At 44.1% G+C, this 19241-nt stretch overlaps 1 protein-coding gene across 16 annotated transcripts in view; it reads right to left on the bottom strand.

Moving 5' to 3' along the window:
- The window catches only part of hspg2 (heparan sulfate proteoglycan 2), an 84199-nt gene that overhangs the window by 44407 nt on the left and 20551 nt on the right, over window positions 1–19241 (bottom strand). For 14 of the 16 annotated variants that reach the window (XR_015101883.1, XM_086120509.1, XM_086120525.1 and 11 more), the window contains exons 2-17: window positions 16089–16218; window positions 15783–15842; window positions 10988–11047; window positions 6008–6117; window positions 5834–5892; window positions 5447–5619; window positions 3923–4048; window positions 3603–3797; window positions 3411–3530; window positions 2833–2964; window positions 2385–2529; window positions 1551–1708; window positions 1319–1459; window positions 1025–1188; window positions 657–836; window positions 355–551 (exon numbers count right to left, since the gene is read on the bottom strand). Coding sequence is in view for 15 of the 16 variants with exons in the window: in XM_086120509.1 (XP_085976635.1) it covers window positions 355–551; window positions 657–836; window positions 1025–1188; window positions 1319–1459; window positions 1551–1708; window positions 2385–2529; window positions 2833–2964; window positions 3411–3530; window positions 3603–3797; window positions 3923–4048; window positions 5447–5619; window positions 5834–5892; window positions 6008–6117; window positions 10988–11047; window positions 15783–15842; window positions 16089–16218 (2150 nt within the window). In the remaining variant the exon portion in view is untranslated. The remainder of the gene's footprint in view (window positions 1–354; window positions 552–656; window positions 837–1024; window positions 1189–1318; window positions 1460–1550; window positions 1709–2384; window positions 2530–2832; window positions 2965–3410; window positions 3531–3602; window positions 3798–3922; window positions 4049–5446; window positions 5620–5833; window positions 5893–6007; window positions 6118–10987; window positions 11048–15782; window positions 15843–16088; window positions 16219–19241) is intronic. The other 2 variants (XM_086120540.1, XM_086120618.1) reach the window with 1 other exon arrangement.

The raw sequence follows: 19241 nt of genomic DNA, 5'->3' as shown, positions 1-19241 counted from the left end.
GATCAATACTGTAGACGCAGCTGAAATAACAGCAAGAAACACTGCCTGCTCAAAGTTTTAGAGACCTTCACTTTGGGATATCAAAACTTGACGCAAAGAATAACACGCCCAGAAATGATTTTGTGGAGCCCGTCGGATGACTTTGATTATAGTCCCGAGCAATGGATCTTTTAAGAATCTGCGATTGTACCCCTCAATCATAGCAACTGACTGGACTTCACACCGAACTGATCGGCCGCTTATTTTGTGATCGGCTGCAATGCCTTAATTCACTGACGTGATCTGCGAAAAAAGACATTCTGGCTGCAGTGTGAACACTTGCTTTGCTGACATGCCGGGGTGTGTTTCCCTCACCTGCACTCTTCGACCTCCTTAGCGTGACCCCTCGTACTAAACTCCACAGTGGTGGTATCCATAACGATATCACCGAGGGCCACGCTGACCATGTGGTTGTCGTAGATGGTGCGGATGCTGATGCTGTCCAAGTCAGCCAGTGTCATCATGAGTTCCTCCCGGCTTACTTGCCGTCCGCTGGAGTGTTGCCAGTTATCCTTCACAAGCATTCACAATCATCACATTGATTCATCAGACCTGATCATATTTACAGAGATGATTTTGTATCCATATTGTGCATGCAGCATTCCTTCTGTACTTACTTCAGTGAATTTGATTTCTCGCTGGTTGACCACGCCGGCAGGGGTGGCACCCCCCCTGCGGTATATGAGCCTGCGCCCATTTCCAACAAGTATTACATCCGGCTTCTCCACAGGTTCAGACAAACCACGGGCCAATATGAAGCGTACTTTGTACTTCAGGGATCCGCCATAGGAATCAATCTATAGAGCATCGGTGATTATCATACAAATATATGCACCCCTCCAAACGAATGAGTCAGGCCTGTTACTTTCTGTATTTCGGTAGTAGATTGACACTATTTGGGTTCGACATCAAAAGATAAACATGAGACAATGTTTTCAGCAAAGTGTACGTATGGAAAGAAAATGAGTTTTTGGACAAGAGATACCTTGTTGCCAAGAAACTGGCGAGGCAAGGTCCAGAAAGAGTCCAGGTTGAGAAAGCGACGTGACAAATCGACGAGCTGGAACTCTTCCATATCGGGGTTGATGAGGAGCTGAGTGGAAGAAAGAGGGGGAGTGCCTGGCCTGGATGGGTAGCTGACATTCACACCTGAGGGTCACAAAAGCGACATATTCATTGTCTCCCGCCTTTCTGCTCTATGCCTTCGGATGAGGTGAAGATTTCTGTATTTCACTTGCAAGTTTGATGTGAGCACACTCTCAATTCATTTAATCACTACCTTTAAAATCGTCCTCCTCAGTGAACCGCAGACTGATCTGATTGCGGAAGCGTCCGGTGCTCTTGCAATTCTTGGTGATTCCAGCACAGAAGCAAGGAACACAACGGCCCCCCACACTAAAGTTATCGTCTGGACAGTTGCCTGGCAAGGTCGGGATAGTAGATTTCCGAAGGTGAATTAAATTTCCACTGTGGCTTGCAATGATAACCGTCGTGCTGTTGCTTAAAAGTACCTGGGTTGGGATTGGATGTAAGCGTTAGCACTCCATCCGGAATACCAAACACCAGACCTTTGGCGTTGATGGCCTCGCACGTGTAGGCCCCCTGATCGGCTTCCTTCACGTCACGGATGGTGAGCGTGCCACGACCGTTCTCACTGGTCATGGAGATTCTGGGATGACATGCATCCAAAAGATTATTATTCATCCATATTGTACAAAATTCCTCATGGAACATTCTCACAGTGATCACATAAGACCACGAAAGCACGTTTAAAATGGGGTAACAGGCACTTGTGAAAGAGTGATGATAATTAAATATTAGATTATTGCTTACGTGAAAAAAAAAAAGATGTCCGGTATTTTTCAGATCCCTTTGGTTTGAACAATAAAGCAGTTACTTTATTCATTTTTACAAGCAAACAAGCTTCTCGCCACCCAAATTTTCACCCATCCTCGGTTGTGCACGTTCATAGGCGCTGTATAAGAATACGAGTAGCGAGAGGGTAACATCTCTCTGTGTAAATATCCAATGTTAAAGTGTGGACAGCTGTGGTTTATAGTCAGGTGTGGCCTAAATACGTACAAAATACTGTTTTTCTTTAAATTTATTGGGTGCTGTTTACATTTAGGTGTATTCAATAGTCTAGTAATGACGGTAATCTTAGTAAGATTTGTTGACAAGTGACTGGTTGAGGTCTGACTCGAAAGGAAATGATGTTGAATGTTCACCGTCAGTCCTAACTGACATCTGTAGCCGGGAATGGCACGGAATGCCTTCACAAAACCAAATAATCCTGAAATGTAAATGTAATCTAAAATGTGAGGGATGGCTCTCAAGAAACCCACCTGCCGCTGATCGGAACATGTCCCCAGTTCAGCCTCCAGGTGATGATGGGTGTTGGCACTCCAACCGCCTGACAGGTAAATGTCACAGTGGCTCCCCGGGAAACTTCGATGGATTCTTCTGGTGGGCTTGTCACAGACGGAGGAGCTGTTTAATGGAAATGAAAAAAGAAAAACTGCTTCTTTAATTCACCCACAAAGCCTGCTTGGAATTCGGCGATGCAGTGAGACTCGTAGATGCAAAACAATTCAGCTTTAGTTCGTCGGAAAGGATGTTTCACAAAACACTTTAGTGTCTGAGCTGACCCATGCGTAAAGAGGATGCGGTTAACAGAGAATTAGTCATAGTGTACAAAGGAGCTCAGAGCCGGACCGGAAAATGAAGCAAAGCAGGAGTGCGGAATGTAGAGTGTGAAATACACAAGTGGGGTCAAGTGCGCTTGGGACTTACTGCAGCCATATTCATCGGAACGGTCGGGACAGTCCGGCTCTTCGTCACACTGGTAACTCGCTGGGATGCAAGTGCGGTCGCTGAGGCATTCAAACTGCTCAGGAGCACACCTGTCATCTGGACCCTTGGTGGCTGTGTGATATTGGGATGGACATTACCGTCAGATGTATGAACAGACTTTGCTAATCCTAACAGTTGCAGCACTTCAGAGTGGGCGGTCACGGAAGTCCTGGGTGGACCGTTTGAAATCGGAAAAACTGCAGGAGTTGGGAATTCACGTGGCAAACTTTTTCTTGAGTTTTTGAGATGTTCCACTCAGTTCAAGTGCATCGCCAATGGAGGGATTTGACCATCGAATTTCGGCCCAAGAAGCAATTTAAAACCGAAATTTATGTATGCTCATCAATTTCTTAAAATGCGTTCCATGTTTTGATTCAATAAATCTGTGTATGCAAACGAATTTGGTTTGTGACATTCGGATGCAAGTTCCCTCTCGAGACGCATATGAATAACGTTTTCCATTCATGATCGCATCACCCTGAATGCACGTCTGAACAGAGCCATCGATGGAGACTCACGGCAGTCCAGCTCATCCGAGTTATCATCGCAGTCATTGTCTCCATCGCAACGCCAGAGCTTGAGGGCGCAGCGACCGTTTTTACACTTAAACTCATTTGGTTCACACGGCGACGGCGTTCCTGTCAACACAAGCGGATATGTGCCAACACTGCTGTCAGGCGTGCTTGTACGTACGCGTTTGTATGACTTACCACATTGGAACTCGTCACTTCCGTCCAAGCAGTCTGTCTCCCCGTCGCAGATGTAGTCTCGCGGGATGCACTCTCCGCTCTGGCATTTTGCTTGATCCGCTCGACAGAATCCTGGAACGACGGGTGGCTGTGGGGGTTTAACGACGGCGATCGTGGTGGCTGGGGCGGGAGTGGTTGCAACAGGTCTTCTTAGATCTGCAACAGATCTCCGATTTAACTTGGATGTTTCACAGTGCATCACGCTTTGCGGATCATCCCCCGCATGCTGTGGCTGACCACGTTCTAACCTACAGCCAGCAGGTCATGCCGAAGCAACTCACCACAATCGTTCTCATCACTCATATCACGGCAATCTGGTCGATTGTCACACAGGTATTCCAACAGGATACAAGTGCCGTCGCCACACCTGTGCTCATCGGGCATGCACGCTCTGATGCCAGGGATTACTAAGGAAAACGCGGGGAGGGAGGAAGAGGGATGTGGTGACGTGTTTTCAGCACAGGACAACAAATGCACTACATCACAACTCAGGACAAATAAAGCAGCAATAAGTTCACGGCAACACAATCAGTCGATGTTGACTTTAGGAGGATATGCCAGACATGCCCAGAGGGCAATGCGTTTATTGGCTCTCAACCCCACACGTATAAAATATACGGATGCTCTGCCGGTGGTGTTTGTCAGGCTCAGGATTTCTGAAAGGTTTCTTAGTTCGGTTAATTACAGCCACCTCGTGGGCTCCCCTCTTAGATAAATGCTGTGGGTAGATGTCGATAGATAGACACCTTTGATTCGGAGAGACTGACAGAATACTCACAAAAAGTCGCTCTCAGGCGCAATTTCTGAATTCACACTTCACTGTAACTTTATCATTAATTGGAGCTTCTCTATACTTTTGAATGTTGTTCTCTAACAAAGAGCTCAACGGCGACATGCACAAGAGGCGCTTGATCCAAGAACTGACCAAGAACGTCCACTTCTGCAAGTCTCTCCCTGCATCTTTCTTGCAAAGTGCTGATGACATTTTGTGGCACTCTAAGCTCAGTGGCCAATTGCCGCGGAGAACGTGCCATTTGAAGCCTGGCAATGACATAGTGCTGTTGATCAATTGCCGTCTTGGCCTCATGTCAAAATGTAAACAGCATTATTGAAAATCATTCCTCATTGAACCAGAAAATGCAGTGGCATATTCATGGGTCAAATACCTGTTCTGAATTTTGACACTTAGCTCTTTGTTAGAGAAAAGTAATTGTACACCAAAAAAAAACAAAAACAAACAAACAGCACTGCAACACCGGAGAGTTGGAAATGTGCACTGAAAAGTTTAAAGAAGGTCAGATTAAGTTCACCTGTAAAGGTGAGAGTGCATTTGAGGTTCATCCTGAAATTTAGCCGCAAAGCTGAATATCCCTGACTTTTTCAAATTGATGTTGGTCAATAGCTCAATAAATTAACAGTTTGTTTAATCAAAGTCATGCCATGCGTTGGATGTTCAGATTTTTTTCTCTCGTTTGTTTCTTTCGTTTACTGTGCATTTTTATTTTACATTCGTGCTCCATGCAAAACACTCTTTGATAGATGCACTTGCACGTGTCATCAAAGCTTCTTCCTAAAGCCACTACACACAGCCATCCTACTGCTGCTACAGCTCGCTCGGCTCTTTCGCCATGCAACGCTACTTAGCGCAGTACGAACCTGGCACTGCTATAGGTTCCACTGAGGGCAGAGGTTCAACTAGAAACCAAATGGAAATATTTAGCAGCCCTGCCCTACCGCTGTGGTGGACCTTATAACAGACTCGAACCACTTGACGGCATCCAGTAACTCCTGCATGTGGTCCTTACCTTCCCCAAGCTCTCTGAACTGAAAGCCCTCCACTGATGTGACATAGGAGGCAATGGCTCCATTCTGGACCACGCTGTAGAGCACACTGCGGATCTGCTCACTGTTGCTGTTGTAGTCCGAGCCCACGTCCAGTTCCACAAATACATCAACGCCATCCTGTCTAACTAGCTTCCTGGAAGAGCGAGAAAGGTCTGGTGAGACGACGTCGTGCTGTATGTGATGGGCTACTGGGCTACATTGGCGCAGGAAAGCCAAGGAATACTGTGAACGGTTGTAAGGTTTTATGAATGGCAGACCCACACCAAAATCACTAGTCTCCAGCACACAGCTGCAGGGACTCCACTTAAGGTGCCCCAGAACCTGATTTAAAGCACTCGAATGCGTACTTAATGAGGACCACGCTGACTGTCTGGACACCTGGAATCCTGTTGTACTCTGACTCCAACTGTGGAGGGGAAAAAAAATACAAACATAAAAAGCAACGTTTTAAATAACGTAAACATGCCTTCAAAGGAAGCTGTGCAGCATTTGACCACAATTCATAAATAACAAAGGCGTACCGTGTCAACCACAGCTTCGGAGATCTCATTAAAGGCTGATGAGAAGATGTCCTCCAGCTCTGGGCTGTAGACGATGGAATCGGTGAAGTTGACAAGAGCTCTGTAATAAACTAGATTCAGAGAGCATGAATAAGAATCTGTCAACTGAATTGCTGTCCAACAGTAGGCAGGCTTCTCTAACAACATTTGGATCTTATTAGCATCATTCCATGCTACTGTAAGTGCAAAAGCCCGCTCAAGTTAATATGATAGTGGATGTTTCTCTTCAGAAAGCTTTTGGTGGCATTGAAGTGCACAAAACCGATGGGCCTGTCTGAGGCCAAACGTTTGGCCAAAAAGAACACACTTAACAGTAACAGTAACTGTGTGCTTTCTACTAAGACAGTAATTCATAATGCAATATTGAAATCGCACCACAAAGGGCAAAGTCAGCTACATTACTGTACAGTATGTGACATGGCCAACCCATGAAGCTAAAATGGTTCAGGGCCACAGGTTGCCCTTGCCTCACATTGCTGGCAGCGCTGTGTTGAGAAGTTTCTGCCAGGCTCGCTTGGGCTGCCATCGGGCTTTGGGAAGGAAGTCAATATTTGACCTCTCTTTCTTGCAGCACCATGCTACTTGCCATGCACAGAGCAAAGGGTAGTGTTTGGAGTGCTGCCTATTTAGAGGCCTGCGGAGACGCTGACTTTTGCTCTACTGCCCCACCTTTGGCTGGCTCCCTTGTTCACAGGGTATTGTCAAGGAGGAAAAGGTCTTGTTTAACTGAGAGTCAATTGAGTAGTCCCAATAAAAGCACACCGAAAAGGGAACACCGCATGGCCTACCGCAGGAGTTGTTGAAGCAGTTCTATACAGCAGTCAGTGAATCATTTCTGTATTTATCCATCAAGGTCTGATTTGGTGCTGCTACAAAGAACAGTTGGTACCCACTATCCACTCTTGTGCACTTGACTCTGCAAGAACTAAGACAAGGGCAGAGCAAGTCCTTCCCGCACTCTCAATCAAAGCACACCAAAACCAGCTGACCATCCAGGAGCTCCTTTTCCCTTGCCATTAACTTCTTAAACAGCTGACTCATGCTCATGTTCAGCTCGGATATGCAATCGTTACTTCATTCATTACTTTCGCACTGTCACTCTGCATCATTTATAGAGTTCGACGAAAAAGAGATTTTTAGGGTCGGTGCTGATACTGATAGCGAGGGCTAACAAATCGATGGCATCCAATATATGGGCTGGTATATAGTATGAATTGATCTTCATCAATATGAATGGGATGTATAACGTAATGTAAATGAACACACATTCTTTTATTTCACACTAGTAAATTAATAAAAGGAACTTTAATTCATGACAGTGTCAACATAAGCAATGGGAACGGTAGAAGCTGTACAATCGTCTTCTAAATTAGATAATGGTGGACATGGGGTTGAATAAATTGAATAATTTGTAGAAATATTTGATTCGTCCACGAAGATCATTTATGTCTCTGATGATATAGTGGGACACTCGCCCGGCTTGAGAGTGGGCAGCGTGGGATTGGTACCCACTCAGTGACGGTGTGGACGTGTGTGGGTGTGAATGGTTGTTTGTATCTAAATGTGCCCTGTGAGTGACTGGCGATTAGCTCAGGGTGTAATCCGCCTTGCGCCCAAAGTTTAACTGGGATTGGCTCTAGCACACCCGCGACCATGTTCAGTATAAGTGGTGTTGAAAATAGATGGATGGATGGATGGATGATTGGGCAAAAGATCTTTTACACAACTTTACAACACTCTATAATAGTCTTATATTAGACAATTGTGGACATGGCAATTGACAATTGGATATACGTAATATGTTCTCAACAACTTGCCTGAAAAAAGAAATACAATACAGTAACCTCCTTGACTTGCCCTAACAATGTGTTTCCGCGAGGAGGGAATTGGCATGAGGCACCAAAGTCGAGTGTTAAATGTTTAACGAAGCGTGTGACGGGGGTGGTTGCACTCGGGCAGCATGCTGCACAGACACTGCGCGGCAAAATCTCTGAGCTCCAAAAAACTTCAGTTACGGATTAGCCAATGGTGACTTATTGGTGTTTTGCTAGCACCTGCAGATTGATTGTTTGGGCTCTACTCATTTACATATGCATTATCTGTTGTTGTTGATCAGAATAACTGCACTATTGCACACGTTATATATATTTCTTAATGACTCTTTGCACTTTGTCCATGTATATGACCAACATGAATGAATGTATTTTGCTCTAGTGTTGCTACAGAACTAGAGTGACTCCAGAACTGATAACTTCAAGCTTGGGTGCAGGCTGGCAGGGGGCCTGAGCTCTTGATGTGCACACTTTACTGTTGAACCGAAAGTGAATTATTGTTGAATTGCCTGAATGTGGAAACAGAAGACAGGCCACATCAAAGTTCCTCATCAAAGCTCTTCATTTGACCCACATCTAATCCCATCAATTGCGTGGGCATTCACCGCCAGGTCAGCTCCTGCTTACTCTGCGGTTGCGGCGTTCATGCTATGGCCAAGCGATTATGGTACTGTGAAAGCTTTTGATGACAAGCAAGACCAATTCTACTTTATGTCACTCACAGGTTCCAGTGGAGGATATCCCCTAAAACAGCACTACTAAAAAGGGTGATGAAATTGAGTTTTTGTGCAGGCGTGGAAAATATGGTCTACATTCTTGATTCAAAAATGTATTTGGCTATTAAACGTGCTCAGGCGAACTGTGGCTGCATTGTGCCTTGGGCCCCCGTCAGCGCAGAGAAGCCTACACCAAAGACAAAGACTTGATTGAGCGATGAGGTTGGCCTGGCCTTTAAAGCCCAACCGCATTAGGCTTGACCTTCAACCCCCCAAGGCAGGATGGAAGGCAGCCTTACATTCAAAGTCATTTCTAAAATCTTTTCTTCCACACTTATTTTTTTCAAAATATCGTGGTAAAGAAAAAAGTGTTTTGTTTTGTTGTGTTTTTCAGAAATGCACACGGCGGCCAATCCAGTATGTCCAACACCTCACATCATAACTAGTTACATGATGTAGATATGTTCCAAAAATGTCTAACCACCTATATGTATATAAATAGAACACATCATTAAAAAGAGATTTATGACATGAATAAAATCAATCATTAGATGTTACTTTTATTTGAGCGAACGGGTCATTTTAAGGATAATAAAGTCTCAATTCAATTTGTTGTGTTATGGTCCCATATCGTCCAGCCATAGATAATCGAAAATGCCATTTAATATTTTTTTTTTATTATTATTTTTTTTAATCTGGTACCACGACCTCTGAAATGCCGAAAAGAGCCTCATTTGAGGGGCTAGAAAACTACTCCCACGTTTGGACTTCCAAAATGGACCGATCCGCGAGTCGTCTGCAGTGTCACGTCACTGGTGGGTGTGACAGTATGTGTATTAATGTCTGCCTCAAATTACAGTAGAACAACTATATGTGGACCCTAGATCACACTACTGAAACTGTAAGGTCAGTTTGAATGGTGTGGTGTCCCGTTTATAGATTGAAATGGGGCGGAAATGAAGGAAATGTGTGTGTGCTGCACACCAGCCTCAACTTGTACGTTGAAAGGGTGAGAGCAGTGCACAATTGCTCACGAGCGCAGCTTCGAGTGAACATTTGTCCTATTTGTGTTTGGTAAATTATCCATCCATCCATTTTTTAATGTGCTTATCCTCACAAGGCGGGTGCCGATTCCAGCTGAACTGCTTACCAGCTGATCGCAGGGTACATACAGACAAACAACCATTCGCACTCACACTCACACCTAGGGACAATTTTGAGTTTTCCATTAACCTGCCACACACATTTTTGCAATGTGGGAAGAAACCAGAGTACCCGGAGAAAGCCCACGCAAGCACGAGGATTACATGCAAACACCACACAGGAAGGCCAAAGCCGGAATCAAACCCTGCACCTCTGCTCTGTGAAGCCGACGTGCTAATTTGGTAAACTAAACATGTTTTTTTGAATGTGTAGTCAGTCCATTTGTCTTTCGCAGAATAAGTGAATTTCCATCCTGAATATTACAAAATGGCATGCAGGAAATTTTAAAGTGACTGTTCTTTTCGGCTTCAATGCATGCTATTGCATTGGTATGCTGTGCTCTCAATATAGGGGTATGAAAACAAAACTGGCATTTAAATCATTGGTATTATTATTAGTGGTAGAACTAAATTATAATGCTGTATGAATAAATGGGCTGTACAGTGGTATAGTGGTTTTCCTGTGTGAAATCTTGTACCCGCTTGTGTGGATCTTTTCCACGGACTCACGGGCCAACCATGCAGTGCGCGCAGCTGTGCACACCCTTTGTGCATGTGCCATAGTGTACACACGTAGATTGAAAGTGTAACTTTGTTCAAATAAATGAGCAGTTGCCCTCAGTGCAACACCTGCAATAAGATGAGATTTTGAAGGGAGGTTGCATGACCAACATAATTAAGCTCCTTTGGTTACATCGTGTAGAAGTAAAGTTCCCTGAGTTCCCTGCTCGCTCCAGTGTTGTGGCAGAAACTAGTCAGTTCCCACCTACCTCAATGATAGTAAGGAGTCATTTTTTCGTAGTTCACTGTGTTCTTTTATATTGCTCTACATTTGTTATAGAGGTACAAGGAATTGACACTTGTCTCTTGCAAATGTCATGCGACGCTATGAAACAGCTCTTTCATATGAACAGAACTCTAAGAAGTGGTTCTGGTGTTGACTGTCCACTACGACATGCAAATCCCACAACAGACGTTTGTGCTGTCATCCAGTTGTCAGCATGACTCTACAGAACATGCTCATCGAAAAACACAGTCGCTCAACACGATTGTGGCATGTTTTGAAGTTGAGTCTTGGAATGTTTTCTTAGCGTGCCTTTAGAGAAGTGCATAATCAAGCAGAGCAGATAGTAGCAAAGATTGTCTCAGGATATCACACAAAAAGGAGGAAATTACATCTGGAGGACTTACTGTAGGCTGGCTCGACTGCACTCTTTATGTTCACCACATAGGAAGAGTCCAACCGGTGCTCTATAGTAAGTAATGTGAGGTGAGAAGAAAAGGAGCAGGAAGCACGAGGAGAAAAAGTGGCACACAGAGGGAAGCAACATGGGACAAGGGCAGAGAGGTTAAAGCATCGGGAGAGTTAGACAGTGAATGATTGAATGTGAGAAGGGGGGGGGGGGGGGGGAGAACATTTTCATTAGAAGTAGTACAGTAGAAAGACACAGAGAAAGGTTTCATGGCTTCAGTACATGAAACACAATACAGAACTACTACACGTGTAAAATAACATAAATCTGGCAAGCAAAAGTGTGTCAGTGACAAAAAGAAAAGTGTAACCTTTTGAGTACCTCACAGCTTTAGGATCGGCTACACGGTTAACAAAACATACAAGGTGCTTGCTTTGAGAGAGAGAAATTAGGACTTCAATACACAATTTTTTAGTATATATACCATGGCATCAATCCTTTCACCTTGACCTACAGGACAGCAAAAATTATGATTTTTTTTCATTTTATTTTTTTAATTGTGCGTTAAAATGTGTCTGAGGTGACAACAAACCTTTAGCGGTTTGACCTCAGTCAACCCTTTCCAGTGAGACATGCCGGTCAAAAACCCAATTTATTTGCTCTGTGTCATGATTGGTTCAGGGGGACGAAGGATGCTGGGAGCCCAGTATGAGTTGATGAATGAATTAAATCTGGATGTGGAAGCAAATGGGGAAGTCTGGTGGCATTAAGCCATTAAGGACGTGAGGGCCAGAGGGCATCCCCTTTGAGAAGACAACTCTTTGGTCCAACAGAACAAAGAGGATATCCTACGAAGCAGAGAGACAAAGCGCCCAGTGTTCTTCACATTGCTGTTGTCTGAGACGCACCCGCACTGATACTGGGAGGAGCCGCTTCCTGTTTTGCCTCGCTACATGGAAATAATCGAGCCCCACTGCAAGCATCGCTTTGCAAGAACATTAAGCCCAACTCGTACTGGCACCAGTGCCCGTGTCACTTATGATTTATGGTGATTCATTTTCCACCACTTTGAATGAAGCTATAGCTTATGGCATGAAATGTCAGACTGCTGCAGAAGACAGCGTTATAAAAGGATTCTTTGTGCAAAAGTTTACTCTTCAAGTCCAACCCAAATTTTGTGTGAATCCACTCTATAAACCGTAACTCGCCAAACCGTAACTCGCCTCACAATCAAGTGATTGTGGCGGATCCAGCTGTTTTCAAGTCCAAAGTAGCTTGGGTTACATCTGCACAGTACTATTCCGGAAAAGAAATTGTGTCAAGTCCTATGTGCCTGCTTCGGTCTTCATCTGACTTTTAGCTGATAATGTTTACTGGGCTAAAAAAGTTTGTTAATGTCCAAATAACTAAGGGTTGAAGTCCAGCCAGGAAACATTTGACATGCCCTTCTCCATTTGAAGTCTCTAATGCTCAGCCAAGCTAATTAAACCCGAAGGAGTATCCACTGCTTTCAAGGTTGAGGCTCTGCTCTGATCCTGGTCAGGATGGGGGGAAGTCCAGAGAGAAGGTCACGGCTTCACATGACTGTACTTGCATATTAGTCTCTGCCTTGCTTTTAGTCTTATTATGGTCACTGAGTCAGTCCTACCAATTCCTGGATCATATTCATGACAGAAATGAAGAAAACTTTACTCTACTTGCGGTGACAAGTACAAGCCGTTGTGCAAAGGCGGGAATGTAACTCACATGGAGGAACAAAGCTACAAAATATTGTAATAAAAAGAAGTGAAGTATTCACCAGTGAAACGACCACAGTGAACCTAAGTGCAGACTTGAAAGTGAAGCGGAAACTCCCTTCAAGGTGTTCCTGATTTTGGGAACGATAAGAATGACTTTTGACAACCAACATTTATTCTGGTCATCTTGGAATTGAAAGGAAACATTTTGGACACATTTCTGTTGTTGCGAGACGGACACGCCCACACAACCAATCATGTTCTTCTTTTTCACGGCTGCCACTTGGAGGCATCATTCCCGAGGGAGGAATTATGTTCCTGATATGCACACTCCAGTTCCTCGGCAGGAAACAACTGATCATCTGGGAGATTTACACAAATAAATGCTCTGAAATTGTGAAACTCAAAATGATCATATGTTGGATTTAATTCACATACAGGATCGGCTTTGTTGTTTTCATAAACGCATTCAATCTGTTCTCTTCTCCAAGATCCTCGCATGATTGTTAAGGCAAAGGTTGTAACGATAAGCAATCAAAAATAATCCGCTCTGTACCATATACTGCCAGAGGAGAAAACCGGGCCGCGTCGCGACGCAGTCTCTTTCAATGAAACGCGTAATCTCTGGCCTTAGGAGGAGCAGCGCAGGTCAGTTCTCCAAGGCAACACTTTGGTGTTTGGAACAATAGTGCTTCATTGTAAGGCTTTAGTGCCATAATGTGATCCTTCTGCAGGAGTCGTCAACTTTAATGTCCAGGCTGAGTGCGCGTGACAAAACCAAACAACTGTTGGGCAAAGAGGAGTGCAGCATTCTAACAGTGACACATGACATCTTCTGCTACCACAACCCAAACAAAATTATCGGATTATGATCTGAAGTCTCTGAGATATTCGCGGTTTTTCCCTTCCTTTTGTCTTTTGCCTTTATGAGCCCCTTGAGGGCCCACAGAGACCAAACAGAGAGCTCGAAAATAACCACAGCTGCCAGCGCTCATCTCTCTACATAACCACCAGCAGGCATCGAGCAAACTCATTTTTCAACAACTCTAACTAGAAAACTGTGGCTGCCGACAGCATGTTGTCCGCATCATGGAATCATTAGCCGTTCACTGTCCAAACCTGATTTTTTTTTACCCACCCTTTCCCCAGCTTGATGATTAGGCCTCAAATGCCAGTGTAAAAGTTGGTCCTGATTGGGAGCACACTATATTAAATTTATTGACAGTTGAAATGTAACTGGCAGAGCTGGCAAAACATTTACCGTACTAATAAAAAAATAGTAATCATGAAAATTGTGACCAACAAACGAGCATGTATTCATATTACAACAGCTCTCTTATATTCAATATTTACTGTATCAAGAAAATCAATCAGAATCGTAATTCTGTTTGGTGATTGTAAGAGATGAGTTGAAAAAAAAAAAGAACCTGAAAAGGGGTGAATGCCTGAGTACTTTTATTGAGTTCTGCCGTTTGAAAAAAACAAGGCAGAGCACTGACAGAAAACACGTCTTTTGTTTTGCAATTTTACATTGTTCCATTTAAGATGATTTGTATCCAAAGTGTGTTAATGAACTGTACAGCACTTTGTTAGCATTGCTTAGTTCTAATTGGACTCAAGAAATACATTTGGATTGGATGGATTGTATTTTTTTTTGAGGAGGGGTGGGGGACAACAGTGAGAAAGACAAAACTCTGACTGGTTGAATAGATAACTTCTTTTAGGGCAGGTTCCTTTATCCATATGCATTGTTCGATTACACCAAATTATTTTGGCCTAGGCCAGCCTCAGGGAGGTGGCCACCCCTGCCATGTAAAGCCCTACATGGACACCAGAGGAGGAGGGGGGAGGGGCAGGCTTTAGGGCCCAGCAGGATCACCACCGTTCCCCGTAGTGCAATGTTTCGATAGACAATTTTTTTTGGCAAGAAAAATCCCTAATGATGAAGCATTGCCTTTATTGCCTTGGAGATTCATTTCGTAGCGTGCACGATAACAGAAACATCAGTGGGAAGAAGGTAACCCAAGCAGCGCCACACCCTGTTATGAACGGTAACCTTTGTTTCACTCGATTCGAAATGAAGTAGCTGACATCTCGGGTGCAATGGGAAAAAAAAAGATTTCACAAGATATAAAAAAGCGTGTGAGAAATTGCTCATACTTTCAGGCTGCAGTGGTCAAGATGAGAATTTGAAGGACACGGAACTCCACCTTTGTATCTCTGGAAATACCCATGTGTGGAAATGGCGACAACAATGGCGAAATGAAAAATTTCACATCAATGTGCGCTCCAGATGGTCACTACTTGTGTCAGGAATAATAGAATCGGGAATTCCACACCATACAAGTGAATAACACAACAGGAAAGGTGGATTAACGAGAACAACAGTGTCACCGCACTCTTACATGAATGCGGTAGAACGGAAAGGAAGTCTTGCGTCTGCGCTGCCAACAGGACAGAGACACTCAAAGCTTTCGGCATTCAACACAGGAAACCAAATTTCCTTCCTCCCAATGTCCTCCCATTGATATAAGGCATTCGCCCTCCTCATCCAAATCAGAGCATCATGGTCAACTAGAGTGTGCAAACTCAGGGCGACGTGTTTCATAAAATAGATGCGTACAGAAATAACTAAATGGTATGACCTGGAGGGCTAACGGTTTGGCTTCAAATCGCGATGATGAATTTGCAGCCGAGTTCGAAGTATCCACTGTGTTATCTTGTCCTACGGAAAACACAAAAGGTGCTGCAAAGGGCACTACAGGCAATGGAACGCGACACGAATGCTCGAGTCTTGTCACTGCGGCATTTTTTGTTTGTTTGTCTGCCTTTGAAGATCTCCCTGCGCTGCCATCTCTACCGCTGGGCAACAGGATGAAAGTGGAGATGTTTACGTCTCCGAGACAAAGCTGAAGCGTCTTGTTATGACCTGAGTGGCGGCTTGAAGCAGGATGTGAGCACGTCATGGCACACATGCACAGAAGTGGAAGTCACATATGTGGGAACTATAACGGGAGTGGCCGCCCACACACGACATGCAGTTTCCTGGCCTCTTACTTGTGCTGTCTGAGACTGAAGGCCACGGTGCACTTCCATCATCCTCGCCACTGGGCAGATCTATGGAGACAGACACGAAAAGAAGGGCAAGCTCCCAAATGACCTTCGGCTTCCAAACTTAATCTGATAAAACACGTAACCGGCATGCAAACAGAATACTGTGATTACCACCCAAAATGGAATCACACCCCACCTTATAAGAAATTGGTTTTGGTGTTCAATGACAAAACAATATCTAGAATCATCTCTTCAGTTTGAGACGTGCACAGAAAGCAAAACACGATGGTTGGTAGTGGTGCTGCCCACCTCCGGAAGCTTCATCAGCAATGAAGTCCTCATCGTCGTCCAGTAAGCTGGGCGCCGCCTGGATATCCTTCAGCTCCACTAAGTCATCCGGCAAAGGGACCTCTCCCCACACCTTGGAGGCCTGGATCACCTGAAGCAAACACGGAAAGATTTATAGAGGTTGAAGACTTCGCGGAGCATGGTTCCACCCAATGATATGCTTCCACCCTGGGAAGGGTGGAAACAAAACAAAAGACTGCGGCAGGAAACCAAAGCATTGTGACATGTTTACTTTCAACATTTATTATCTCTTTGAGAGCTTTTCAAGAGTTCACGTGAAAATAAGAGTTTGTGACCTGCTCTTATTTTTGCAATTACATCTTAAGTTCCGGCATACATACAGCATATGACCCACAAATGGCGACTTGCAAAGAAGGAAGGAAGTGAGGAAGGGATTATTTGATGACCGCATGGCTTAAAATTAGTGCAAACATGCTTTGAACTTTCTTTGTTCCCTCAGGTGAACATAACTCGGTTTCTTTATTCACAACCAGATGCTCACTCCCAAATCAGGATGACAATCCAAAGTTCATCCTGGTTTGGTTGCCGTTTGAAATTGATCTCGTTTTACAATCATTATTTTCCAAAAGACGGTGGGGTGGGTGTGCACTGAAAAGAAACGTCTATGGACACAGCAGTAATCCTTGCCAAGGTCAATGAATAAAAGGCCTTGTCTTGTATCTATCAGATGCAGTTACACAATTTCAGTGAGGAGACTCAAAGTGAGCCAGACGTTGTGGTATCTGATCATCTTGATGGGGCTCACCCCGCTTGAGCGCCCTTGCTTTTCCCGAACCACTCAGACGCAGGCTTAAAAGTGTAGCTACGACTCTGGCAGGATGACACCGTTGGCATTTACAGCTGGCATGGCCCGCCAGTTCCTATTTCCACCCAACTCTGTCATGCTAGTTTCCCCCTTTAAATGGCTGCAGATAATAAATAAGTACATCCAGCCCCTCCAAATCCTCTCCCCCCCCCCGACTGAACACCCTTACAACAACAAGTCCGGGCCATTTTCAAAAGCAAACCGCTGACTAAACAAATTCCTTTCAGTGGTGCCAACCAGTCAACCATCAGTATGATCTTCTCGTCCGTCCTGCTCCTTTGGACTAGCTAGGCTATCATCTGCTGACGCTAAGTGCCACCTGGGTGAAAACATCCAGAAATGTGCAAAAGAGCCAATGATTTGGATCGTATTTGTACCCGGTTAAAGAATATCGGGTGAGAATTCGTGTTTTCACCATGCCACCGCAGTCAGCTCAAAGCCGTTGCCTGGAGTGTTTCCTTCGGTTTCCAGCAGGAAGGACACATGGCACCAAGTCCCTATGTACACATACTTGGATACCATTAAGAAATTCATGTGTGACAGGGGGAAAGACACATTTTTACAAACGGACTGGAATAACCACTTAGAGCTGCTGCTATTGGAATATTTTAAGCATGATAGCTTATTACAAAACATTTTTAAGTGAGTGCGGTTGTTTATTTGTCATGGTTTAATAAGCAAACAAAACCAAATAACGTAATAGCACATGAAAAGGAAAGATTTAGTCCTCGCCTCCGTTTTGGAAAGTGAGAGCTACTTCTTGAGTAATGATTAATGCTAATGTTTACCAGTTTGATATACACTCTTAAGACTCAGGTTCAAGTACTATACATGACAATGGCAAGGATTTTCAGTTTTAACTGTGGATGCAAATAACGATTTTCAGAATATATTGAAGTTTTGATGATTATGATTCGGCCACTGGTTTGGTCCACAACATCCCAGAAAATGAGGCAAAATGTTGATCTAGTAAAAGAAGATGTTTGCAAACGCCTTCATTTGATAAACACAAAAGATCATTGTCTGCTTTCACAAAGGACACCATAAATTAGAGAGTGTTTACTGTTGAGCGGCTCAAATCAGAGGTTTTGGACAATTTGAAGTTAAAAATGGCTTTAGACAATTAATCAGTTACCAAAATAGCTGTTGATTCATTTGATGAGCAATTAGGTGTCGATGAATCGATTTAATTGCGATACCTCAAACTCAACCCAATGCCACAAAAGATTTTTCATCAAGACAACTCCATTTGAACTGTGTTGGTTCGTAATATCACAACCAGCTTTTTCATCGTGCTTGCTGGCGTTCTTCCATCTTGACTTATTCGGAAAGAATCATTTAGGGACAGAAATCCATGATCTTATAGATCATTACATACAAAACATATGCCCAAAATATGGCCACAAAATAAACCTTTCAGTTTACAGACTACGATTCGAGCCACTGTGCTGAAGCCAAATCAAAAGCCCCAAACATGCGTTTGTTCACAGCTGACTTAAGCGTGTTGTTCGATAGTACCTGCATGTGAGACAGACGAAACTTGTATTTTCGATCTGCAGTTAATGGAGATATGGTGTGTCCGTCCACACCAGCAAATACGAGTTCCTATAGTTGAAAAGCAAAGCCTGCCAGACACAGCATGATAATAGCTCTTCAGGGAACTTTGATTTTCCCAGTTGTGAATCAGGCTGCTGATGCAGCTGCAGGACAAGCTGTGGGAAACATGAAAGACAAAGTCCATTCGTGATAGAGAATTAGCATGTGACCACAGATGGAAGTAACAAACAAACCCCGACGTTCATTCACACATGCGGGAAGCACAGAACCTCCCCTCCCTGACCTCTTCAACTTTCCATTTCTCCATGACCTTTGTTTTTTATGCTCTCACTCCTTAAAACCAAGCACCTCTGCTGAGACTTAAAGTGGCAACATGCAAGGAATGTAAGGCACAGGCAAGCTTGATGCACACGTATCACACTGAGAAAGGCTGAGGCCCACCGTGCACCGCCAGGCACCAGTGACACCTGATCCGCAGAAACTAAGCACCCTTATTTCTGACACATTCCCATTGTTGGGATGGTTAGGAGGGTTGCAATAAAATGATGTACATCATGCATAGGGATCCAGCTATGAAATAAAATAAAATAAAAATAAAATTCTACTGATTTGCAAACTCCTGTGTGGAGTTTGCATGTTCTTCCGGGCCTGCGTGGGTTTTCTCCAGGTACTCCGGGTTGCTCCCACATTCCAAAAACATGCATGGCAGGCTGATTGAACACTCGAAATTT

Source organism: Hippocampus guttulatus, chromosome 1 (genome assembly GCF_054856545.1).
Source record: "Hippocampus guttulatus isolate MCC_2025c chromosome 1, RoL_Hgut_1.0, whole genome shotgun sequence".
NCBI lineage: Eukaryota > Metazoa > Chordata > Actinopteri > Syngnathiformes > Syngnathidae > Hippocampus > Hippocampus guttulatus.
Note: the sequence above shows the minus strand (reverse complement) of the source record. Positions and strands in the feature narration are given on the sequence as shown.